The sequence below is a fragment of the Acomys minous genome, assembly GCF_964271855.1.
Source record: "Acomys minous genome assembly, chromosome: 1".
NCBI classification, from domain to species: Eukaryota; Metazoa; Chordata; class Mammalia; order Rodentia; family Muridae; genus Acomys; species Acomys minous.
The window spans coordinates 149,694,973-149,720,813 of NC_140483.1; the positions used below are offsets into that span (position 1 = coordinate 149,694,973).

The 25,841-nt window shown below is 44.0% G+C and overlaps 1 protein-coding gene across 8 annotated transcripts in view; it reads left to right on the top strand.

The window, feature by feature from the left end:
- Positions 1 to 25,841, top strand: part of ZNF462 (zinc finger protein 462) — a 139,512-nt gene that overhangs the window by 75,939 nt on the left and 37,732 nt on the right. For 2 of the 8 annotated variants that reach the window (XM_084783103.1, XM_084783106.1), the window contains one exon: positions 338 to 421. The exons of 5 other annotated variants lie outside the window; for them this stretch is intronic. In XM_084783103.1, coding sequence (XP_084639229.1) covers positions 338 to 421 — 84 coding nt within the window. The remainder of the gene's footprint in view (positions 1 to 337; positions 422 to 25,841) is intronic. One more of the 8 variants, XM_084783104.1, reaches the window with a different exon arrangement.

The window sequence follows — 25,841 nt, forward strand, 5'->3', positions numbered from 1 at the left end:
GGGGATTATGTGACATATTAGGGGTGAGAATGCTGGGAAATGGGTTTAGAACTGCCTTGCTTTGTTTCGTAGCTTTGAAAGGCAGGTAGGATGATGTGGAGACATGTGCTTACTGGCACTGCCACCAAAGCAGTGTAAAGGTGGAGTCAGTCAACCAGCATAGCATTGGGACCGAAGGGACAACTTCTCATTTTCATCAGATCAGGAAACAGACCTGGATGACCAATCAGCTTGCCCGGGATGTCTGTAGGATGGAATCCTTAGTGGAGAAATGGAGGGGAGGATAGGAGAGCCTGTGACCCCTCCCTGCACCTCTGATGAAACATACCTTCCTCAGCAGGTTTGAGCCAGGAACTGCTTGGGTCTACAGTTCTCCAAGCTTGGGGAGCCCCTTCTCCCCAAAATCTACTGCTCCATTATGGTAAGAATTCAGTAGACAGAAAGTGGAACAAAGGCGATTTCAACCTCCTCCCTCTGGCAGTCGTGTTTCCCTAGGCAGTTTTGGTTTCTATTCTTGTATGTAAGGTTGGCTAATGATATATGCAGGCCTCAGCTGGTTGTCTTGAGAGATTAATGAGACACGGTGCACATGTAAAATGCCTGCTGTAATGTTTGACACACAGGAAGTGCCAGTGAGTGGCCATTTTATTCCTGCGATTTTCATCTTTGGTCTTTGGGACCATGTGTGGCAAGTGTGGCTTTGGGCTTATTCACGTAAGGGCTTAAATCAAGAGGCTCTTGATGATGACTTGAGAATCTGATAGCCCAACTTGTCAACATAGTCTAATTCTCCGATTATCAAAACAGTAATTAGTGATCTTTATTCATGAAGTCTGTGAATAGGAGGGAACAGAAAGACTAAAATTAAAAGAAAATAAAAAGCCCTGAGTATCAGACAGCCCTCAGCACTTGGGAACTTGTAGCATGGAGGTTTCTTATGATGCTTATGAGGGACTGAGCACACAGCTTCCACAGCTGTGCAGTTTGATTGAGATGCAGGGGAGGGCAGTGCTGCTTATGCCCTCTGTACGAGTCTCCAAAGTACAGTGATCTGAGGGTACATGTGAAAGAGTAGAGAAAATCACCCACAGATTCTGTTCCCTGGCTGGGTGACCAGAGGGTGAAAATCTAATTTGACCTAATTGTAAAGTGTTTATTAACTTGCATTTTAATTAATTGGTGTTTTTTAAAAATCTAAATTGGAAGTATACTTGAATACTAGTCCCAGTAAAGCCTTTTCCTGGGACAAGTCATTCGAGATCAAACCTTTTTCCTTTGACTTTCTTGCAGCTTGGGTCTCAGTCATGGGGGAAAGGGCATCTTGCATGCTGTTCACTGTGTGGATCATTCTTCTCCACCTAGGCTTAGAAGAGTTGGGCTCTGTCAATTCTCTGAACCTGTGCTGGCCTTCAGCTGGTCTAGGCACAGAAAACCCCTAAGAAACCACATAATTCTGGCCCTCTGTCACCGGAAAAATAAGATACTTAGAAGACATTGCATGTCTGAGTGTATTACAGCCCCAAGTCTGAAACCTGAATTTTTGGGGAGTGGGGGGGGGGGAGGAGGAGCAACAGGGTTCAGAATCTTAGAAGCTCAACTGTGGAGAGGCGGGAGGGAGGATGGCTCAACAGCACGGCTGTCTGGCATCAAGTGACTAGCACGCAGCAGCAGGAAGATCATTTCCTGTATCCGTGGTGCTTATTGTTTTCCGTCTTAAGAAAGGACATGTTTGCTGTGAAAGCTGTAGGTAGCAACCATTTTCTGAGACCCATACAAAGCTCCTCAGACTTGTACTGTTTTTTGGTTGTTTTTTTTTTTTTAACATATATAAATAACCCACATCCAAGGACCAGCCACGATTAGTTTAATTTGATGACAAAAAAAAAGTTGATTAGGAGGTGGGGTGAACAGAAAGGAGGCATCGAATAGGCTGTTCTCATGGGGGAATAATTATGTGGAAAGAATAATTAATAGTTTATGCGTTCGATAAGTGTTTTCTTCAAGCCCTGCTTTACAGCTAGCATTGTTCAGCACGGCCAGGAATGACTTAGGAGGCCCACACTAGGAGAACTATTTGCCAAGGAGCTGGTGGTGGATTCCTAGAAACAGTTTGGTCTGGAGGATGGAAAAACAGCTGTAGGGCTAGACAGTAGCCTGTAAATCATGCTTTGAATGGTGTTTGAAACACACATGTGAAATCCAATTGCACATTTTAATAGGGAGAAGCTGTGGGGCTATTGGCGCTCAGTTAGGGTTTCCCACACTGCAGATGCCAGGACACTGTGAACACACAGACTGAAAATGTGTTGCAGGCCTAGGGGAGTGGAGCTCCATAAACCCAGGGAAATGGCCAGTACGTCCTTGGCTATCCAAATCCCTAGTGGGCGATGAGAGTGAAACGAGTCGACATGCTCGCTGCTGTTGTGCAGAGGGCAAACGCTTGCTGTCTTGAGAACGAGCCAGTTCTTTCTGGCCGAGGGAAAGAGTCCAGAGGGGAGGTTCTGTTTAGGCTCTTCTCAATCCTAACCCAGAGGGATACACAGAAGGAGGGAGCAGGGAAGCTAAGCAAGCACTAATGAGAGGTAGAGGGCAGGCAGCTGCCTGGCCATGCACCTGTTCTGAGCTTCAACAGGGCTCTTGGTCTCTGAGCTGTCAGTCTCGACATGCTTCTTGAGTCCTCTAAATGCTTTGCGTCATCAGTTGTTGGGAAGAAAAGCAACCGGGTGTGTGGTATTGGTTCTGGGTATTGGATAATGGGAAACGACACGCGGTTGCTATTCAAAACAATGCAGCAAGGTTGTCAACAAAGGGAAGTGTTCTGCAGGGTTGCTTACTGTGTTTCTTCTGCTGCCATATAAATGTAGGACTGGCTTTTTCTCAGACTGTCTCCAAGTCTCCGCTTTCAGTCCAGAGAAATGCGTACAGGCACAGCTATAAAGTAACAAAGAAAGTAGGCCAGCACACTTCAGCCATGTGGCTTGTTTAGGTCTGAGAAGCTGCACAGGACACGAGCAATGAATATGTAATTGGAAAGTCAACCATGTCCTGCCTTTTCCTCCTTGAATTTCTCCTGGCGGAAACCAACCAACCAAGCAAACAACTGCTTTCTTCTCCCTATCCAATTCTGCCATATGCAGTTGTTTACTTTAGGAATTAGTGACCACGAGACTACTAAGACAAAAGATACTAAGATAAAGTGTAAAATGAACTAAAACCAAAACGAAACAAAACCAAAAGAGAATTGTGAGCATCCTAATCTTGCACCTAGTTAGCATTCCAGAGGAAAACATAAAGAAGTCTTAGCCACAGTACCCCGCCAATGGAGAAGTCTTTGATTTTGTGATTTATTAGAAAAAAAAATAATGAGCTATGTGAATTTTTTTTGGTAATTTTGAAGTAATGGAAATGTAAGGAGCAAGGCGATTTGTTTGTTTTACTTGTTTGAGACAGGGTGGCCTTGAACTCACTACCTAGCACTGGCTGCTTTCAAACTTCACAGCTTTCTGGCTGCCTCAGCTTCCAGAGAACAGAGATTACAGGCAGCTGTTTGCTGCTCCTGGACTCCATGTGACTTGGCTGTTCTTATTATAACTTTTTAAGTTGCTTTTTAAAAACTCAAAATTATAGAGCTCTTGACAAACACTAATTTTTGGCCAGGTATATATTCCTGAGGACCCATAAGCAACCCATATACTCTACATTCATCCAAAGTTGATTTCAGCCATTCTTTCTCTGTTGCTGAATGCCTTCAAATAGGCAGTCTTGATGTTTCCTCCCATCTCTGTGGCTGCTAACTTCTTCCTCCCTATTTGGACCTGTTGAGTAAGCTTCCTTGGGCATTCTAAGGGATTTTCTTCTCGATTGCTTCTCTCTATAAGTTTATGACTTTGGATGGTTTTTTAAAAAACTCTCTTGGTTACTCTTCTGTCTCTGACCCGAGAGCTGTATTTTCACTTGTTTTACCATGGTTCTGTCCCTATTCGAAATGAGACAGTTGCCTGGGACACTTGGGAAATATAGTGTTCTTGTGACTGGCTTGGAACCTTCCTGATTTTCAATTCAGTCCACTGTGCTGAGTCCCCAGACTTAACTAATTCCACAGAACTAAGTGACCCAACACTACGTTTATACCAATTTAAGAGACAACAAGTTGAAGATGAAGCCTTAGGGACTGTTCTCACAGGGAGCTTCTGATGCAATGATCCTGCCACAGCGAACAGGTCTTCCTTATGTAGCCTTTGAAATGTTGTCGTTGTTCTCTGCATGAGACCATCTCGGGAGGAGGGAAAGTGCAGGCTGAGATAGAGTATCTCAAGAAGGGAGATGTGGAGCAGAGCTGGAGAAGACGGGTATTGCTAGAGGGTTGGTTGCCTGGTGGCAGAGTTGCCTCAAGGAGTCAGTGCACATGTGCAGTTGCCTCTTCAGTGGTCAGTTTCTTCTCTGTTTCTATTTTGGGGAAAAAAATGAAATCCAAGCTCAAAGATCCTTTATAGAGTGAAACAGATCAACAGAAGTTACTAATGAGTAGTAGGACTTTTATTCTCCCCGAAGAATTGTCTCACCAGGCTGCTAATATGAAATGATGAAATGGTTATAGGATATTCCTTTTGTGTGCAGCTCATCCTGGCCAACTTGTTTTAATACATGGAATATTCCAAGGTGTCAAACACAAGACATCGAGGAAAGCCTTAAAAATATAGGTGTGGGGCTGGAACACACTGATGGCTCAATGGTTAAGAGCACTAGCTGCTCTTCCAGAGGTCCTGAGTTCAATTCTGAGCAACCACATGGTAGCTCACAACCATCTGTAACGGAATCTGATTCCTTTTGGTGTCCATGAAAACAGAGCACTCATATACATAAGATAAATAAATAAATCTTTTTTTTTTAAAGACCACTCGTGTGTGAGTTACATGTGAGTAAGCACGAAAGGAAAATAGTTCTTGGGGCTATCTCTAAACTATCAACTCATTCAAGCTTGGCTGCTGCGATACTTAACACCCAAAAATTGAGATCAGGGATGCCTTCTTTCTGAGGAGAAGCTTTTCTGATCTCTAAATGGGTCAGACATAAAATCTAACCTTTGAGATGATCCAATTAGTTGCTAAAGCATCAGACCTTCCATACAGGTTCTAACTGCAATCAGATTTTTCTCTGGGGTGAAAGGGGGAAAAAAAAAAGGCTTTCTCTAAAAAGAAAAAAAAATGACACCAATGAAATGGAGACTCTTGAGTGAATAATTGTAAGATACAAAGATTTACATCGTTTATAGCACATGGGATATAAGACATAATTTTAATGGCTTGACTGTAATTTTTAATAGCTTCTGCTGGTCTCAGAATTATTTGACCCGACACTACTAACCTTCCCTCTTTGACATAAGAATTTCTTCATAAAATGCAGTCTGGAGTTTATTTTATGCTTATTATAAAGAATGACAGTCCTACTGTAAAGTCTTGGAAGTCTCTGGCTTCTGGAAAACAAAGTGGCGCTAAAGACTGTAGAACGCACTCTGTGGTCTCCAGAGGGTTAGCCAATAGCACCGCATCAGCGGCATTCAGGAACGCCCCCCAAGCCAATGGTCACCGTGAACTTGATCATGTGACACATCTTCCTAAGAAACCCACCTGCCTGGCATCTGAAGCTTCATTTTTGTTTATTTGTTTGACAGTTTCACATGTGGACACAGTGGATTTTAATATCTTTGAGCCAGTCACATCTTTGTGTGTGGCATTAGATGACATTTCAAGCGTAGACTTTCCATGCCCTGGGAACTTCGTGAACTAGCCCATCTCTTTCTCCCCAAGCCAATAGAAACATTTGGTCGTCAGAAATATAAGTCACTTATTACCAAACACACTCCAAAGTGGTTCCTAGCAACGGTGCAGTTTGCCACATAACTCCACAGCTGTCTTTTCTAGCGTGGTGAGCGAGTTGGAGATGCTCTTCTGACTTCCAGGACTCCAAGGGAAATGTTTAAAAGAAAAGAAACCTACTTTTTTGTACTATGTTAAAAAAAATACATTCAGTTATTACTCCAGTTGTCTCAAATAATCTTGATTGTTTTCTTTAAAAAAAAAAAAGTGTCCCTTTAGTCTCATCGCCTACCTCTCGTTCTCGGTGGCAGGAGTTGAAACCTGATGTTTCACTTTGATTTAATTTGATCTAAAACCCTTCAAGCTGTCCTGAGACCTGAATAACCCAGAAGTCCCCTCCCCTCTTTCAAATCCTGTGGTTTATGGGAGAATTATACCCATGCCATGGGATGGCTATCAAGGAGCAGTTACAAGGCCCTATGATTCGGAGGGAAAGCTGTGCGGTGACAAGATATTCTCCTGAGAAAGGCTAGCTTGTGAAAAAGAGTTATTTTCCTTAGCAAAGAGGACAACAAGATACCATGAATAGCTTTGGAAAACACTACTGTTTTTCTTTTAAAAAAAAGAAAAAATGTTATCTAGGTTTTGATAGTGTAACTAGAAAAGCATGTTTTAATAATGTGTGCATTTTCTTAAGTCGTTCAGAATCCTGTATTGTACTCTAAGGTGAAGCTCGTGGCTCAACAAAAATAGGGAGATAACGAAAGGTCAAGGTGAGAGGTGAAGATTCAGGTGTGTTTATTTTCGGCTGGGCTCTGTCCCTGGCTGCTGAGGCCCAGGAAGGAATCAGGTCTGGCCTCTCTGGGCTCTAATCCTTTTTCAGGCTCCACCCAGGAGGTGCTTGGCAAGGGGCAGGGCCCAGCTTAAGTTTCATATACCAGCACACTGCTTCTGGGGAGCCTGTTCCACTGCTCGGTCTCCAGCTTCGTTGGGGACACACAGTATTCTTAGATGAATCTCGCAAGCCGATCCCATTGCATCATCTTTTATTTCCACGCACTTCAAGTTCTCCACCACAACTGCAATGAAAGCCAAGCTGAGACTCCGTCCCGCCCAAACCCTTGGTCTAGTCCTTAGCTTTTAGCCTAGCTAGTGATTTTCTTCCTTTGGGCCAGAGGGAAAGTCACCCATTGTGGTTTATATAAGGACTCGAATGTCTCCTTGTTTGCTTCCTAAGTGATTAAAAATAATCATTTGTATTGACTTAACTCTGCTGATTGCCTTTTAAATTGATCATCTGCCTTAATATGTCTCATGAGTGAGAGGTACAAATGATTAATTTGATTTTATAAGAAGCAAACTGGAGTTTGTACATTAAATCCAAAGCCCATATCTTTACCTTTCTGCATTGTCAACGTCTGACAGCAAAAGTCACATCTAGGCTGTGGTATGGACTAGCTATAGCACATCTTTTCTTGCATGTTTTGGGGGCTTTAGAATCTTCTAAAGGCAGGGGCGATGGGGCTGGAGAGATGGCTCAGTGGTTAAGAGTACTGTCTGTTCTTCCAAAGGACCCGGGTTCAATTCCCAGCACCCACATGGCAGCTCACAACTGTCTGTAATTCCAGTTCCAATGGCTCTGACACTCACACCAATGCACATAAAATTAAATTTTATACACACACACACACACACACACACACACACACACATACACACACACACACACATATAAAAAGAATCTTCTAAAGGAAACCAGGAATGTGATATTATTAGTGACTGATATTTAAAGCCTAAGTGACTAGACATACAGGTGGTTAAAGGACCAGAAATATGAAGTGAGCAGTGGTACATCTAGCTGTTAATGGCTGGTAGCCATGGGAAGGAGAAGGGATTGGCTTGCAGAGAACATGGCAGAAGATAAGCTCCAAGACCAGTCTAGTTGGAGGGGAGAGTATGTAATGGGAGTAGAGATTTTAACACAGGGGGAAAGACTATGGATTTGTTAAGAAACAGAATGAATAGGAAAGACCAACAACAAGAGAGCCTCACTCCTGGGGAAGATGCTCAGTAGTTCTTAGCAGTCGGTGTGTTAATGTCTGTCTCTGGCTCTTCAGGAATGAGAATGCATTAAGCATAGTCAGGAAGGCTCTGAAGAGACGCCTCCGTCAGTGGTCATGATCACTCACCGCTCCTCTAGAGGACCAGAGTTCAGATCCCAATACCCACATCAGGCAGTTCACAACCACAGCTGTAACGTTAGCCCCAGGAGATGTGATACACTTTTCTAGTTTCTATGGGCACAGCATGCATACACATACATGCTCATACAAGCACACATATGCAAAAAAATTTAATCTCAAGAGAAATAATGATAGGCCACAGTCATCCTTTTGATGTGGCTGCATAAATTTCCCTGCCTCTTTTTGCAACATTTTCACCTACTCACATTTAAAGACCAGCTTCATAGTCGTGCCTAGCTCCTCCCTAGCCAGCATATAAACTCTCCTAATAGTTCACTGTGGAGGCATTTCTACATTTGTTCTGTGACTAGGCAAAACAGAACAAAACGAACAAAAACAACCCAGGACTTATTATTATTTTTAAAAACACTAGATCCATAGCAAATACATTTTCTGTTTTGTGATTTTGTTCTCTTTTCATGTGTTCCTTTACTTGATGAACCATACATACGCATTTAAATGAGACCCCACTTCTAAAGGTAAGCATGCCAACAGCATCCTTTCCCAGTGAGAAATGTGGAGTGGTTAAAGTCTTTAGAGCTTTTTTTTTTTAACATGTGACATACATACATACATACATACATACATACACACGTGCATAAAACAAAATATAGCTCTAAAATGCTTCAGTAGGGCTATTTTCTTGAAACTTGATGCATTTTAAGATCTAGAAAATTGGTCTATAAGTTAAGTGACACAATTGAGATTACAGACTCAGCCTAGACTGTTCAGAGTAATGGGCTGAAAGTGAGATTTTGCCAGGGGATAAGTACAAAGTGTGTTCGATAGTCTTTGGCCTTTGTAGTCACTCTTTTCTCGACTTGCCAACTATCTGTATAATTATCAGCTACCATCTCCGTCCTCTCTGACTACAAACTGTGTGCTACCGAGGTCAAGGGCTGTTTCCTTTTTTTTTTTTTTTTAAAGAGGCGTAGCACTTGGCAGGCCATCCAGTAAATATTTCTTAACTTGACTTGAATTAGAGATGCAAAAGGAATCACAGACAAAGAGAGTAATGAGGCCTCAGCTCTCTCTGAAGGGGTCTGGGGATTTCCACAAGTTCACGGGCATATTCTGCCGCTTGCATATTTGCAAGAGCTGGTGGGACCTGGTTGTATGTGTCCCTGCATGCCCCGGCTTCTGCTGCTGCGCATGTCTTCAGTTACTCTTCCTCTGAGCTAACTGATTACTACAACTTCTGCCCCAACTGAAACGTGATAGGTGTGGTCACTATGTTTATTTAGTCTGTGTGTCTGCACGTGCTTGCGTGCGTGCGTGCGTGCGTGCGTGCGTGCGTGTGTGCGTGTGTGTGTGTGTGTCTGTTCCTGTCTGTGTCTCTGTCTGTTTCTCTGTCTGTCTGTCTGTCTGTCTGTCTCTCTCTCTCTGTGTGTGTGTGTGTGTGTGTGTGTGTGTGTCTGTTCCTGTCTGTGTCTCTGTCTGTTTCTCTGTCTCTGTCTGTCTGTCTGTCTGTCTGTCTGTCTCTCTCTCTCTCTTTCTCTGTGTGTGTGTGTGTGTGTGTGTATGTGTGTGTGTGTGTCACCGTGCACATTAGAGGACGACTTGGAAAGGTCAGTTTTCCCCTCCCATCATGTGGATCTTAGGGATTCCACTCAGGTTGTCAGGCTTAGATAGGAAGCACTTTACCTACCAAGCCATGTCTCTCTCTTTCACTTTCTTCAACTCCGAGTGACTTAATTCCTCGTATTTTTTTTACTCAAAAATATTTGTGCTTCCTTATTTGGCATTCCCCTTTTATTTTTTTCCTTACATTCCAGAGTGTTCTTTTTATCTTCCTCTGTGAACTGAATGCTAGGCTCACAGCCTTCCTTTCTTATCCAGCTGTATCCATCAGACTCTAGAATTCCAATAGATCAAACTCCTGGAGTAACTAAGCCAAGAAGTGGGTTCCCCAGCTGGGAAGCGTTGCCTTGTCCTGCCAATTGCCTATCTATAGCTGGACACTCTACATGCAGCCTTGTAAACTCAAGTCCTCTGTAAGTACTGCTTCGAGCCTTCTTTTACCACCTACCTGCAAGCCCTATGCTGACCCTAAGGTTCGCCATTCAGGAGAGCTTTTTCCAGAATACTGGCTTCTCTGCCTCCCTTGTCTTTCTTTAGCTTCAAACTTGCTGTCTTAGTCAGGGTTACTATTGCTTTGATGGTACACCATGACCAAAGAAACTTGGGGAGGAAAGGTTTTATTTGGCTTATGTATTCAAATTACATTTCCCCATCAAAGGACAGGAATGCAAGTAGGCCAGGAACTTGGAGCAAGGAGAGGATGCAGAAGCCATAGAGAGGTGCTGCTTGCTAGCTTGCTCATCGTGGCGTGCTCAGCCTGCCTTCTTATAGAGCCTGGGACCACCAGCTCCTACACAGGCTTGCCTGCAGCCTGACCTTACTGAGGCATTTTCTCACCTGAGGCTCCCTTAGCTTGTGTCACATTGACATAAAAGTAGCCAGTACAGTTGCCAAATCCTAACCTTGAATACCCCCTTCCTCCTTGGCTTACATCATCCTCTGACATTAGCCCATCTTCCCGGCTCTAACTCCAATCTTTTCCAATCTGTTTTTCCAGGTTATCTTTGTTAATCTCAAATCCGATTTACTTTTAAAAATAAACGTGAGATTCTTCAGATTTCTCTTCATATAACACCAGTGCATTCATAAGTATTCCACAGTAATTTCTGGAAAAGGGGTAGGAGTAGAGTTGATGACGTTGCAGATAGCTGCAGCCTGCCATCTTTCTTGTCCCAAAGAAAACAGTGCACGAAGCTGTATAGTTAGCAGCTGTGGCAATTGCAAATTATTGTACTTGTAAGTTGTGGTTTTATTAGTATTCTGATTTTTACAGTGTTTTAAAATTTTGCCCCTGGGTAAATATTTAATTAGGAGTATGGAGAAAGAAAGATGAAAGAATTCATGTCTACCTTGTGTGCAAGCTAGACTAATGCCACCAACACTTCTGCTGGAAGAAGCCTGGTGACTATAACTAAACCACAGGCAGACAGTTGAATTGTAAATGAAATTCCCCATAGGCACATTAAAATCAGGGAATTCTATATGTTGTTATGGCAACAAAATAAGATCATTTTTCCTAATTCATCTACAGTTTTCTGTTTTGCATTTTAGTTTATAACCTCCATAATGGAACCCTGAAAAGAATAATTCTTTTGTTGTTGTTATTCTTAATGACTGTTTTTTTAATTTTTTTTTTTGATATAGGTTTTCATTCTCTAGCCAAAATTATCCTTAAGCTGTGTAAATTTATTGTATATGTATATTCATATGTAGCCCATGCATGCTGGTCTCAATCTCATGGTAATCTGGCCTCAGCCACGGGTGCTAGGACTACAGGTGTCGGCCACCACACCCAGCTACAAAACATTGATTCTTTAAGGGATCCAGTTCAAATTTCAAATTCAAGTTTTCTTTTCTCTCTTTTAAAATAGTTTTTTGTTTTTGAAAGGCTCCGTTATTCTGTGCCTCTGCTCCTGCGATCTTTGCTTTTTATGCGTGTACTCTGAGTCACCGTATCCCTAGGGTATGTGTTGAGGATATACATGTTACCTGCTACGAGAGAGGACTGGACCCTGTGGGCCAGAAAAGTCATGATTCTGTGCAAGGCCAGACAGATTGGTTATTTGTTTATTTATTTATCATTTTTGAAATCCAGAGAAGGCATAATAGCAGAAAAAGAAGCTCTGACAGTTACTTTTGCTCTCAGCCTCGGGAGGTGACTGCTGGGACCTGCTGGGACCAGTCACATAAAACAACTGTTCAGACCAGCAGTGCCCCAGGGTGGACTTGCAGACTATGGGGGACAGCTCGCTCTGTGCCCCTGAGATTCCTGGATCTAAACAGGAGGGGAAGATGAGCAACAGCAACAGACCTGGGACACCTGATTACTCCACCCTAGGTGTTCCATCTTGGTTGTTGCGGTGCCTGTCAGGCAGCCTCACACAGGGGAAGCATTCAGATATTCCAGGGAGCTCTGCCTCTATCTTTTTTAATCGTTGCTTTTCAGTGGAATTTCGGAATGATGTAGCAGTGCTGTCCTGGAGGGAGGCCTCTTGCTGTGTGTCACTGGGTTTGTTTTTGATTGAGCCAATGCCAACGAGGACCAGTTTTTCCTTCCACTAGAGCTGCTGAAAATTAGGCAAAGGATCATTTTGAAATGTGTAGACTGCATTGACCTGGTAGTTTTCAGATAACTGAGTTTGAGGAGTGTTGGGGGACTGGAAAATCGGGTCCAGGAAAAACCACTCACGTTGTAATTAAATGTGCACTCTTAGGTGGGTGTCCTGCCAACCTCCACACCACACACTATTATCCTTAAATCTCTGAGCCTTGATTTTCTAAACTATGTGAAATAACGATGCCCACTTTCTGAGGTCATTTCGGGGATCAAATGAGATAAGATGGGTGTGCTCTAATATCCAAAATTATTTTGGAAATATTAGATATTATTAAGGCAGTATAGTTTAAGTAAATATCTTATCAATTCATGATCACTTACCACCAGTCAAACAATAGTGATTTTTTTTTTAATAAAAAGGGGGAAATGTCCCCCAAACCCATGTCTTACCTTGGAGTCTGAAATAAAGTCCCTTTACTTTGCTTTCTTGGAAATTTAAAATGACTTGGTGTTTGGAAAGTGGTCCTGATGCTGGAACTCAGTTGATATAAATGTGAGCTTTGGGGGAAACCACCTCTATTAGAAATTCTTTAGTGTTTAGAGTCCCAATAGCTGGCTGGACTATTCCTAGTCTTATGGTCAGTTACTGACACATGCTGTAATTCATAACTATCATTTATTACCTTCATACTGACAGTAGGAAGTGTTTCTCTACACAACGGTCCCATGAAACAGGAACTATTTTGACCAGGTCCCGGCTGTTTTATGATGAAGGGAATAAGTTTATAAAAGGGGTGTGCCTGAGTTGTTAACACCTGTGGTGGTGAGGTTATAGAGCTGGACGCCTGATACCAAAACTACTTTACTATGTTACTCTGTTTTCTTTAAAAACAAACAAACAAACAAACAAACAACAAAATTCAGTGTCTTAGTATGTAGTCCTAGCTGGCCTAGAACTCACTATGTTGACCTCCAAACCCCAGAGTTCTGCCTGATTCTGCCTTCCATGTGCTAGGATTAAAAACATTTACCACGATCTCCCTGCCATGCCACTTCCTTAAACCTCTTCTGTAGATGTGCCAGTTTTCCCTGAGGACTCTAGGAAAGCTACCACCCTAAGCCCCAGGAGAGTGCTCTGTGTTTGAGATATTGAAGCCATTTTCGAATATGACCTTCTGCAAGTCCGTTCTTGTAATTTCACTCTCTGGTACCCCCATATCTCTTGAAGGGACCACTGTTGCCACCCTTGCTTTCTTGGCATTTAGTCTTTCTTGCCGAAAACTGCAGGAAACTGTGCTGTCCTTTCAGCATTTTCTGGAACAGCTCTCCTCAACTGACTCCAGAAACACTCGCTCCAGGAAAGAGACCTGACTTCAGGCAGTTTACGCCTGCTGCCTTCCTCTCCATCCGTGGTTTGCACACTGGTCCCCAAACCAAGTCTGCGTTCTCTACTCTTGCCTCATCCTTCCCCCCTTTTGTCTATGGCATTTAAAACTCCTAAGCTTTCTTCTAAGCAAATTCTTCTCCCTCACGATGGTCTTGCTCCCCTCTGGCCTCTCAGATAATGGCTTCCCTTGACCTTGTGTTCACAGCTAGTGCTGCCATCAGTTCCCTTGGCCTGGCTGGCTGTGTTCTCTGCCCTTTTCCTCCACAGGCCCATGCATTTAGCTTTCATCTACCAGTGCTGCCTGGTCCTGCTCTAACCTCTCAGAGGGAGTCCCAGGCACTGCTGTTTGTTTCTTACTTTCTCCATCCCTGGGATTTACTTAGCTTTCACCTCAAAAGTTCTACATGGCAACATATCAATCACCCTCCAAACTGGTCCGGAGCTTTTGGGGGTCATGAAGAGTCCTCTCCACCTTCTGGATGTGTAGTGTCTACCTTGTCCTGTTGCTTCCTGTTTCATCTCTTCCCTCGGCCATCAGCATCCCACCTCCTCAGCTGATCCTCAGCAAGACGGATTCCTGTCATTCTATATCAAGAAACCATGAACAAGCTCTCCACAGCCTGTTCAGAAGATGCTGGCCTCAGGACTCTCTCTACCCACTCCAGCCTTCTTTCTTCTGTCTGCTGCTCCCTCTCCTGCTTCTACCAAACTGGAACAATCGTCATTCTTCTACCCTTGTCTATGCTTTCCAACCCTTTTATCTACCTCTGCATCTCCAGACCCTGCTTGTCCTTCAAAGCTACAAGCAAATTCCTGCACCTCTGTGATGGCCCTGGATGAGCGTCCGCTCTCTTCCTCTCCAGTCCAATGATGCTGTGCCTTTCCTTTGCTCTGCCTTTTGGCTTCTTCTGCTAACTCCATCATGTTACCTGAAGGGAGCTCATTAGGGCAAAGGTTTTTATCAACTCTTTATTCTAAACACCTGGCATAGGTACTCTTCTTGGAGTAGACATCCTCCTGTAAATGTAAAATAAAAGCCATTCATGTTCCACATTCCGAAAGTATAAAGTGAGCCGGGCTTGGTGGCGCACGCCTTTAATCCCAGCACTCGGGAGGCAGAGGCAGGTGGATCTCTGTGAGTTCAAGGCCAGCCTGGACTACAAAGCGAGTCTAGGACAGCCAAGACTACACAGAGAAACCCTGTCTCGAAAAAAAAAAGTATAAAACATTGAAACAAGATCTAAAACTCAGCAGGGTGTGGTGGGTCTCTGTGCGTTTGAGGCCAGCCTGGCCTACAAAGTGAGTCCATGACAGCCAAGGCTACACAGAGAAACCCTGTCTCAATAAACGAGAGAGAGAGAGAGAGAGAGAGAGAGAGAGAGAGAGAGAGAGAGAGCTAAAACTCATATGTGTGTGTGTGTGTGTTGCTCATGAGTCTCCAGTGTTCCACACTCTTTCAACTAAGCAGGTAGCAGTCTCTTGGTTTGTTTGTTTCATTCTCACTACATGTGTGGTGGAGTGATGGCCTCTGTTAACCAAAGCGTTTTTGGAATATGAAATCCAATTATCTTTGCCTCTATCAATTGCTGATGTAGGGATTGGCGAGGTGGCTCATTGGTTAAGAATGAACAGAGCTCTTGCATAGGATCTGAGTTCAATACCCAGAATCTACTTCAGACACCTCACAACAGCCAGCTCTGGGGGTGTCCAACATCTTCTGGTCTTCTTGGGCACCTGTACTCACACACACACACTTACACACGAATGTACACATACACATAAAAAATAAACATCTTTCAAAATCACTAATATGCAGTAATTTCATATTTGTTATGAATAAGGAACCCATTTCTAAAGAGCTAATACATCCAGATGAATATGGTATCAGTTGACAAAGTAGTATTTTGACTATTCAGTGAAGTGAAAATGAACCCAGAACATGGGTATTAAGTGTCCTTGAGTTGACTTGTGGATATTAAAGCTGAAGAGTAAAATGCAGCTCTGGGTTCTTTTTGCGTAATTCCTGGGACTCGGTGTTCTGGAAGTATTCCAAAGATTCTAGGCTATTGGCTGCCTGCTTGGATGCTGAGCACACACTGTGTGCAGTGTGCCAATATACCACGCAGTCACCCATGATTATTGTTTGCACATGAAAGGTAGGGAGGGAGCAAAAAAGGCAGACCCCTGTGTTGCCTTCTTTCCTCTCCCTGGGCAGGCCTGTAATCAATTCCAGATGTGCGCAGCACAAACAGTAGGAACTGAGTTTCAAATGAGCAGTTCCAACACACTAGTAAAATCCACATGAGAAACAGTAGTGTTTGCTCCTTAACAGAGCACGGAGTCTGGGCTTGCTGGTGTGACTCCACCATCAGTAGGGAAGGGGAGTGAGTCCCTTTGAGCAGGGCTACGGTATCACTTCTGGACACAGAAGTGGCTAAGATATAAGGCTCCAGTTCTCCCCTGCCCTGCTTCAAGCCCTTCGGTGACTGTATACTTCGTTTTCAAGACAATTTCCAAATCAGCCTAGAAAGTTCTTACGTGGGCCCCACTTTCCTGCTGGCTCACTCTGTACCGCATCTTCACGCACGCACACCAGGCTGTAGATTGCTTGTGCCTTGTCTATTTGAGCCCCTGCTCTCACATTCTAGACCGTGCCCGTCTTGCTCTTTCTTTCTGTGTGGCCTTCTGTACTTGCTTGCCCTTTCTCTTATTTTGTGGACCAACAGTTAAAAGAAGACAAGACAGACTTCTCAGGACAGGCAGTCCTGGGAAGCAATTTAGGCTAAGCCAGAGGTTCCCTGGGGGCTCCAGGATGCCCTTCTCAGTCACACAGAAAAACCCAAAGTCCAAATTCAAACCTAGAAGCTCAGACACTGTCCTTCACAGACATCAGGCAGAGCCAGGTATTCGGCATGGTGGCACAAGAGATGCAGTCAAAAGGAAGCTAGCGAAAGTGGCTGGGAAGGAACCCCAGTGTGACAAGCCACATCCATGAGTTGGACATGAACAACCTTGCTCAAACTGCTAGCAAGCATGAAAAAAGCAAAAGGAAGTGAACCCCAGAATAGTTGCCAGAAAAATCACCCCAATTTGGGAATGAATTTTTTTTTCCTGACAAGCCTATTTTTTTGCAAGCTGATATGTGACTGTTCTGAATGCATTGTTAAGTAACGCAGTGGGGATGATCATTCCATTCTATCTGTGTTAATGAGCTCGGCCTTTGATTTCGACCCAGGTCCTATAGTTGACCCTTTCCCCACTTTAACCATCTATGCCCAACATATTGATCAAGTTAGCAGTGGCCATGAATTTAGGTTTGCACAGAGACAACCAGCCAAATGGGAGTTGGGATGACTTCCCTGTCCCATCTTTATGGCATTGTGAACATTACTTGATTCAACCCTATAGTCCAGTAAAGGTGGTTGGACTCTTTTTTTTTTTTTAATATTTTTTAATTTATGTGCATTGGTGTGAGGGTGTCAGATCTTGGAGTTACAGACAGTTGTAAGCTGCCATGTGAGTGCTGGGAATTGAACCCCGGACCTTTGGAAGAGCAGACAGTGCTCTTAACCACTGAGTCAACTCTCCAGCCCATGTGGTTGGACTCTTTCACTTGTGAAAAATGATGCTGAAATACTGTGTGTGTGTGTGTGTGTGTGTGTGTGTGTGTGTGTGTGTGTGTGTATTTGAAGCAGAGTTTCTCTGTTTAACACCCTTGGCTGTTTGGCTGTCCTGGAACTTGTTTCGTAGAGCAGGCTAGCCTCAGACTCACAGAGATTCAGCTGCCTCAGCCTCCTGGGCGCTGGGATTAAAGGTGTGTACCATTATGCCCAGCTTGGCCGGAGTACTCATATTTGGTGCAAGTTTATATGCTGCGAGCTTTAATTGAAGGGGAAGCATTCTCTATGTAACAGGCATTCTTCAAACACTCTCGTCACATCACGGTGGCCTTCACCATCTCCCTTAAACGGGGAAACCAAGAATACGGCTTTGTTGAGAGTTTCTGCAGGGCTATGAGAGACTCATAAGCATGCTCTGAAGGGGGAATACTGTCTGGGTCTTGTTCCTCCCCTCAGTTTTGTCATCTCTAAAGTGGAAAGCAGTAGTTCTAAAAGGTCATAGTGACAATAAGCAAGAGACTATCAGGCATACCAGACAGAGCCAGTACTACAGGAGTCCGTCTCCCCGGGAGCTGCATGTTCGCGATGCTTACACTACCTAAGCAGCTTCGCCCAGCACTGCTCCTCTGGGTGAATTTCAAGTGGGTGGAGAGGAACTCTGCTAGGGATGAACCTCCTGCTTTAGTGGTGATTAAAAATATAGCTTAACCCAGAGCGAAGATTTTCTTCCACTGCGTGAGAATAAGTGGAAATAAAGGAAGAAAGGGTAAGAAACCCACTGGGTTTGTGGGTTCAGAGACTCCAGCTTGGGGAAGGTTTTAGAATAGCTTTGTGCTTTGAAGTGCTGCTGCTCCCGCACACTCTCCGGGCCCTTCTCACCTGATTTCCATACCGTCCCCGTGAGCGCTCCACGTCTCTAAATATCTGTGCCTCGACCAGATGTGCTTTCTTCCCGGTTAATCTTTTAAGCAATCTCCACAATGGTTTCCTGTCTGGCTCACACGTCTCGGCTCGCAGCCAGCCTTCCGTACACAGTGACCAGCTCCTTAAAGGCAGGTCTTCAGGATGCACCACGGTTGCACCCATGGCCTGTGAGCTCTAAATACCTTCAGAGGTTACTCGGGAGCACTCCGTGGAGGAGGCCAAGCCCTTTCTAGAAAGGAGCCTTTGTACTCCGCGCTTTTTTTGTTGGATGGTTCAGTGTGCTAAAGACATCTATAGGAGCTAAACGAACAGCAGGAAACATCACTTCCCCGTCACACAATTCAAAAGAGTCACAGGTGAAATATGCATTTGGTGTTGAAAGAACCTCTCAATTAACAATGACAGATGCCACCCAGAGTTTCCTTATAAAAAAGAAAGGGAGAAAAAAAAATTTTAGGAAAAGGCCCCTTCCCCTTGAATTCATTTGTTTCCCTGCAAATAAGTCCCCAGCCTGTTTCAAGGAGGGTTGTAAAGAATAGTTTTTGAGTTCTGAATACCATCTAGTGAAGACTGTATCTTAATGACTGTGGCAGGAGGCGGGGGAAAAGACACTTTATAAAACTGGGCCACACAGGAGCCCCAGGTTAGGTTGCTGGTTCTCTGTTGACTAGTCTGCCTAACATGAAGCCATCATAGCTACTCTGAGCTGCCATATGCCGTCATGTAAGACTAACAACCTGTATACTAGCATATCAAGCATGAAAGCACATTCCTGAGGGTGGGAAATATTATGCGGAGAGGAAAATGCCTGAGGGTAACGCAGGAAAACTTTGTCATGGGCTGCAAAGTGCCCTACTGAACGGGTCTCAGTGTTGACTGTGTTAAAGTCATGGGTGTATTCAATGGGTGTGACTCAAATACAGCTGAGCATCTCGCAAACATCTGTGGCTGCCTAAAAGGGAGACGAACGCTGCACCGTGGCGTCATCTCAAGTGGTGTCCAGATGTTCCAGCACCCTCTATTTCACAGTGCTATTTTACAGCTGATTCCGAGGTACAGTCAAACATGAGTGCCTTTGGCTTCTTCGAATGCCTGTGGTTCCCAAATTCCACTGTCTAGAAACCATTGTCCTTGTAATTAAGACCCAAGCCCATTTCGGTGAAAGTGGGTCAGTGTTTCAGTGGGAAGGCCCCATTAAGCTGGCATCCAAAGCCAGAGTGGCATTTGGCCAGTTGGCTTTTGCTTTTAAATCTCAGTTTTGCAGACCCATGTTTTCAGTTTGAACTCTGGGTGTTCATGGCAGGTTTATTAGGCTCTTGTTTTAGGATAAGCCCTGAGTAAAGAGCCAAGGGAGGTCACCTTGCAGAGTGGGAGTTACAGATGGAGCGATGCCTGGATGCATAGCGTGCTTTGAAAGTGTGCTGGGCTAAATAAGTTGATCTCCATATGGCATCATGAGTAGTAGTAGTAGGAGAGACCCAGAGGGGAATGCAGTAAGTGTGCATCCAGAAGAATCAAAGGGAATCTTCCTAGTGACAGCAGATTTGAATTGAGTTCAGTTTGATTGACTAGAGTATCTCAGGCTAACACATCATCTGAGAAGCTTTTGTGGCTGGTATTAAATTCAGTATGGGAACCACATGCATCTGGGGTGGGGATGCTTTCTTGCAGGGGGTGGATGTTATGGTCACACTTGTGTCTTATAATAGAAAGGACTCCAATGTGGAAGAGCAGTCAGTAGATGGGTCTGTAAGGAGGGCTTGCAGTAAAGAACTGTGAGAGCCTGAACATGAGCAGGGACAGTGGGTTCATGAGAGAACTTTCCAGATGGTTGCCTTACGTGCAGACAAAAAGAGGAGAATGAATCAATCAAGATTTATCTGATCTCATTGACTTGGTGATTGCTGATGCTACTGAGTTGAAAGATACAGAAAGACAAGTGGAAGACCTTTTAGTAAGATCAAGCACATGGAAAAGTAAGGTATCTTCTTGACTTAGCCCAGGCTGGCCCAGAGTCTACCGCATACTGAACGAGAGATAGCCTGAAACTCATGCAGGGGTGGCCTCTGAGAGACCCATTCAAAAAGCTGAAGCGTGATGGCGAATTCATCTCAAACAGAGAAAATGCCCGTGTTTTGGCGGCTTCTGTAGTTTTGAAGCCTGGGGTATTTTATATTGTTTGTGATTTCCTCCTCATCTGCTCCCTTATCATATTTCAAGGTTTTGTTTTTAGTCATCAAAATGACAGGAAGTTTTCAGTGTCTGTTTCCTTCAAGTATGGCCTCAGACTTATTTTCAGGATTAGGTGTTTGTTTTTCCATGTGTTCCCATGACAACGAAGCCTAGAACTCCTATATATAGTCACCCAGTGCTCATTGTTCCCCTGGCCATTGTATCATAATCTTATGCGCCCAGGCCAGAGGGCTCCACTGATGATAGAAGACATCGAGGTGCTGCCGGTGTCCTTGGCCTGGAGAGTCTCGACACAATCAAAAGGAGGAAATAAAAAGCTATTAACAGTCTCTAGAGAGTTACACTCCTCCATAGACACTCTCCAGACCTGAGATGGCATGTGTCTGAGAGCTTCATTTCTTACACAGTCCCCAACTCTGCCCCACCCATGGCCCATAGGGAAAAAAAAAAAAACCAATATCTTCAGTGGAAGTAACTGGAAGGCTGATTTGACCACCTGTCATTTTTCCTGTAATTCTGCATGCCGGTTTTCTTGTACAAGCATCTTGACAAAGGGTGTAGAATTGAGGTACAAAGGAACTTAAGAGTCCAAGAAATCTTTTTTAAGTAATTAGATTTATTGAAGTCCGTGAAGTCCCTTGACATGTTCTAGCCAGTGTTCCCTATTGCTGTTAAGAGACACGTGAGCGCGAGACACCAACAGCGTGGAGGAGAGCATGGTGGCACACAGGCAGGCATGGTGCTGGAGAAAGGACCTGACGATTCTGCATCCAGACTCACAGGCAGCAGGAAAGAGAGAGACACAGCCTTGCTTGAGCATTTAAAACCTCCAAGCCCACCTCAGTGACACACTTCTCCTAACTAGGCCATCCCTCCTAATCCCTGTCAAACAGCGCCACTTCTTAATGACCATGTGTTCTCATACATGAGCCTATGGGACCATTCCTGTTCAAGCCACCACACTAAGCAACATATATGTGTGTATATACACATACACATTTATGCATGTTATTTTTTTCTTCATAAGTTCAGTCTAGCAAACATTTTCTTACATACTTTTCCAGACATTTGTGTACTTGACATTCTTCCTGAGGAGCCAAGGATGAACAAGAAATCTTGCCCCTGTGCTATAGATCACACTGTGAACAAATATGAAAAGTACCTTTGTGACTTAATAGCCACAGCTGTGCACAAAATCAACCCAGCAAATATTTTCTTAAATTCCATAACTGAGTAAGCCTAACAGATGATCTTGTCCAAACACTGAAGCATTATTGTAAAAACACCAGAGCTGGGTGTGGTGGTGCATGCCTTTAATCCCAGCACTCAGGAGGCAGAGGCAGGCAAATCTCTGTGAGTTCGAGGCCAGCCTGGTCTACGAAGCAAATCCAGGACAGCCAAGGCTACACAGAGAAACCCTGTCTCGAAACCCCTCCCCCAAAATAAAACAACACGACACAAATCTTATACCTTCTTCCCCAATTTTAAATATTCAACATCATATTAAAACTACATCACACATACACACAAAACTACATCACACATTGTTGTACAGTAGATCTCTATGCCTTTGTGTCTTGCATAACTGTGCTGCTTAGTTTTTATGTCAACTTGATACAAGCTTGGGTTATCTGAGCGGCAGAAACCTCAAATGACAAAATTCCTCCCTAAGGTGTAGCCGTGGCTGACTTTGCCATTGGGAGCCTTGGTCCAGCTGAGTGTGCTGCTGCTTAAAAGCATGAAATATAGTAGGTCATGGAGAGAACTACAGAAGTGTGTGTGTTGACAAACTATAGACTTGAGCAAAAACCTCATTTGGATTGGAGGGAAATTTTTCACAAAGGAGGTGACTTTTCAATAGAGTTTGGAAGGCTTGGTGGGGAATTACAGAACAGTGAATAACCCAGACTGCTCAAGGGCCAGCATCAATGACGTATGTGACATGTTCAAAGAATCAGGAGCTGGCCAGAAATGCAGCTGGAGCCATGGGTTGGACAAGACTAAAGATCTGTGTTGCACATGATCTATGTCCTTACACCATAATAATCAAGTGTTCCGCGCTGCTTGGACTAGATCTTGGAGGAAGTAAGAACAGGTAGTCTCTGCGGACTGTGAAGGCGTAGGATGGATGTGATGGCAGTGATGATGGTGGGTCATGAGATTTTTGTCTCGCACGTGGTTACACCTCTCTAATGTGAATGAGGGCAGGAACTATGCACTAACATTCAAAACGCAAGAGGAAGAATTTGAGAGGGCTGCTTCCTAGCACACTGCGTGGTTTTGAGGCGTCCTCTGAAACCTTTCCTCAGCTGTTGACGAAGGACTAGTGTCATCATCCCAAAGGAGCATTGCATTTCCCAGGGCATCATAACTCTCTTCACTTCAGATTCCTAGAATATTGTTGACACACACATAAATACTCAGATTGCTTTTGGAAAAGTTTCAAAGTGCTTGCATCTTAGACGCTGCATGCCATGTGTGCCAGAAGCTCCCTGCTGTCAGCTACAGTATGTCTTTAGCTGCTCCCCTTCCGGGGCTAGTGAGCCTTTCCCAATTTCCATCAGAGGTAGTGAAATCATGTTCCGGTTTATCTCAGCTTTACCCTTTTCTCCCCCTAGCCTGTTTTGGATCTCTATACCTACATTTAAATTAACCAACCTTTATCTGATGAATCATTTGCTATTCTGCAGAAAATTATAATCGATGCAAATTTAACCTTTTGTGTTTTTGGAATGAGGTCTTGTTATGTGATCCAGGCTGGCTTCGAACTCAGCATGTAGACAAGGTTGGTCATGAGCTTGTAGCGATCCTTGTGCTCCTGAGCGCTTGGAAGTTGTTACACTATCGTTTAACTTTGAGCTTTCAAAGCTTTGTTTTCACAAGCTGTATACCACTTCTTCTATTGCTTGGGCTTTTCTGTTTAGATCCACTCTCCTTGTTCTCTTCTTAATTAAAAAAAAAAAGACTCATTTTTAATATTTCATTTTATTTGTGTGTGTGCCTGAGTGTCTTCATATGTATATTATGTCCATGTGTGTCTGAGTGCCCACAGAGGTCAGGAGAGGGCAGCAGATCCCCAGAAGCTTGAGTTATAGTTACAGGAGGATAGGAGCTACCCAGTGTGGGTCCTGGGAACAGCACCCAGATTCTCTGCAAGTACAGCAAGGGCTCTTAACTGCTGAGCCCTCTCTCCAGCCCCTTCTTTTTATTTTTAATTACGAGTGATGCAGACTGGTGACGTACGTGTGTGTGTGTGTGTGTGTGTGTGTGTGTGTGTGTGTGTGGTTATGTTCAATTGAGTGTTGGTACCTGAAGAGGCCAGAAGAGGGTATCAGGTTTCCTGAAGCAAGAAGTACAGGAGTTTCTGAACTGCCAGATGTGGGTGCTGGGAACCAGACTTGGGTCTTTAGCTATAGCAACTGATGCTCTTTACTCCAGACTTTTCTCTCAAACCCATCATCTTTTCTTTTTTTTTTTCTCTTTCATTGTCAGAATGTAGTTGTTTAAAGTTCTCTTTCCTTATCTCCAAATGTATGCTGTTAACTAGAGCTGGGGCATATAAAACACTCAGCATCCATAGGTCTTATCTTGATCTCATTAATTAGCACAGTAATTAATACCAGGCATATTTATTAATGGATACTTGGGGTCCTACTGACAGCCCTGCTCCATCTCCCTTACTCTCACAATCAATCACTAAATGATGCTGTGTCCCTCTTCCTCTGCCTACTCCCCTCCCCCCCCCCCCCATTCACAGATGGCTGTGTAAAATGTCCGATTGTTTGCATTGCATCGCGGTCATCACTTATATGTCTTTCTGAGACAATGAGTTGCTTGAAGAAGGCATCGAGTCTTAACAGTCCCGGAACAGGTCTCCTGTTTACGCAGATGCTCACTAAATATTTGCTGATGAATAATCCTTTGCCTTCTGTCCTCCTGAGAAATGGACTTGCCTGAAATTCTTCTGTCTATATATTTCCTGGTATTTGATTCCCGCTAACCGTCGAGCCTGTCTTCCAAGTTGGCACAAAAACCCGACTCACATATAACTAACTGAATGTGGCTCCTGGCTACTCAAGTCTGTCTCTTACAGCTTCTTTGTGGAGTTGCAGAAAATTGAGACTTGATCTCCGCTGGCACTGTTCTGTACCACTCGAGCAGCAAGCAGGAAGGCCATCTACTCCCTGCCCCACACTGGTCCCTGTTCATCCTCTGTCCTCAACCTCCTGGCAGAGATGCTCTCTGTGACTGCCCGCTTATTCTTTTGCCACTTTCATTGCTTCAGTCGTTGCAATGAGTTCTGGAGATGTTAAGCAGGTCTATGTGTTCTTAACAGTCACCTACCAGTTCCCTCCACTAAGTGATGTGAGTTGCTAGGTGATACCTTCATGCCTTTTTTGGCCTGCAGTTGCCAGAGCTAGCAACATATCCTGGCCCCAAGACAGTGCTGACAAGAGTGTGCTCAGCACTGTGGGTCCATCCAAAGCCTCCTTCTTCCAGGTACATTGTTCCTGCAAAGTTTTCCTTTGGGTCTTTGCCCTGGAGAAGTCAATTTCTTGTGGTTTTTTTATGCAATAGCTAATGTTTGGAGGATGAAGAAAAACCGAAACTCAGAAGATGGACACTTGGCCTTGGCTAGCATTCCAGAGGATCTAGAATTAGAAAGAAATCCCCAATTAGTCTTCTAAGAACTCAGTAAACCAGGAAGGGGGCCTGGGAAGGAACCTTTAGAATTCAGTCTTTTCGTGTTTTGAAGTCTCCTTCCTAGTGCTAACCTGCATTCACATACGTGTGTGTACCAGCCCCCTCTCAGCATGAGGAGTTTTAGAGGGCTGTGTGAACACAGTCTATCCTGCATGTCATTTTTTTTTTTTAAGACAGAAACTCACTACTTAGCCCTGGCTAGCCTTGAGCTCACTATGTAGACCAAGCTAGCCTTGAACTTGTAGAAGTCTGCCCATCCTGGCCTCCATGCCCAGGCCTTCTCTCATTCTCAGGGTTGCAATGCAAAAGCAAACTGGATGCTTCCATTGCTTAGGGAGCTGCCCCTTTGAAGATGAATGGAGTCATAGAAATGCGTGTCTGAGAGAACTGTGCTCAGAGTGCTACCCTGTTTACAAATTAGGGGCTGGGTGCTGGCACCTGGGAGAAAGCCAAGGCCTGAACAGTCCTGCAAAGTGGGTTGCCACCCTGGGAACTATTACAGATGTGCCATAGCTGTAGGATTTGCTTTTTTGAGTGAGTTTGCTTGTCCAATTTTAACCAGGAGGGGAAAAAGGGTGCTGGGAGAGTGGATAGATAGCAGCAGCTGTTTCCCTTGCATTGTTGAGTCTCGTTTTTTTGAAATGTCCTACGAGATTTTAGAATTTGGGTTGGATTTTTTTTTTATATGTCTGTTTTTTTGCTCTTTTTTTTTTTTAAATGGATAGGATGATGTGCAATAGAGTCTAAAAACAACAACGTGTGTTCACCTAAAGAAGAGTCCCTTCTAGAGAGGTCTGCCTAATCGGTAGTTAATGT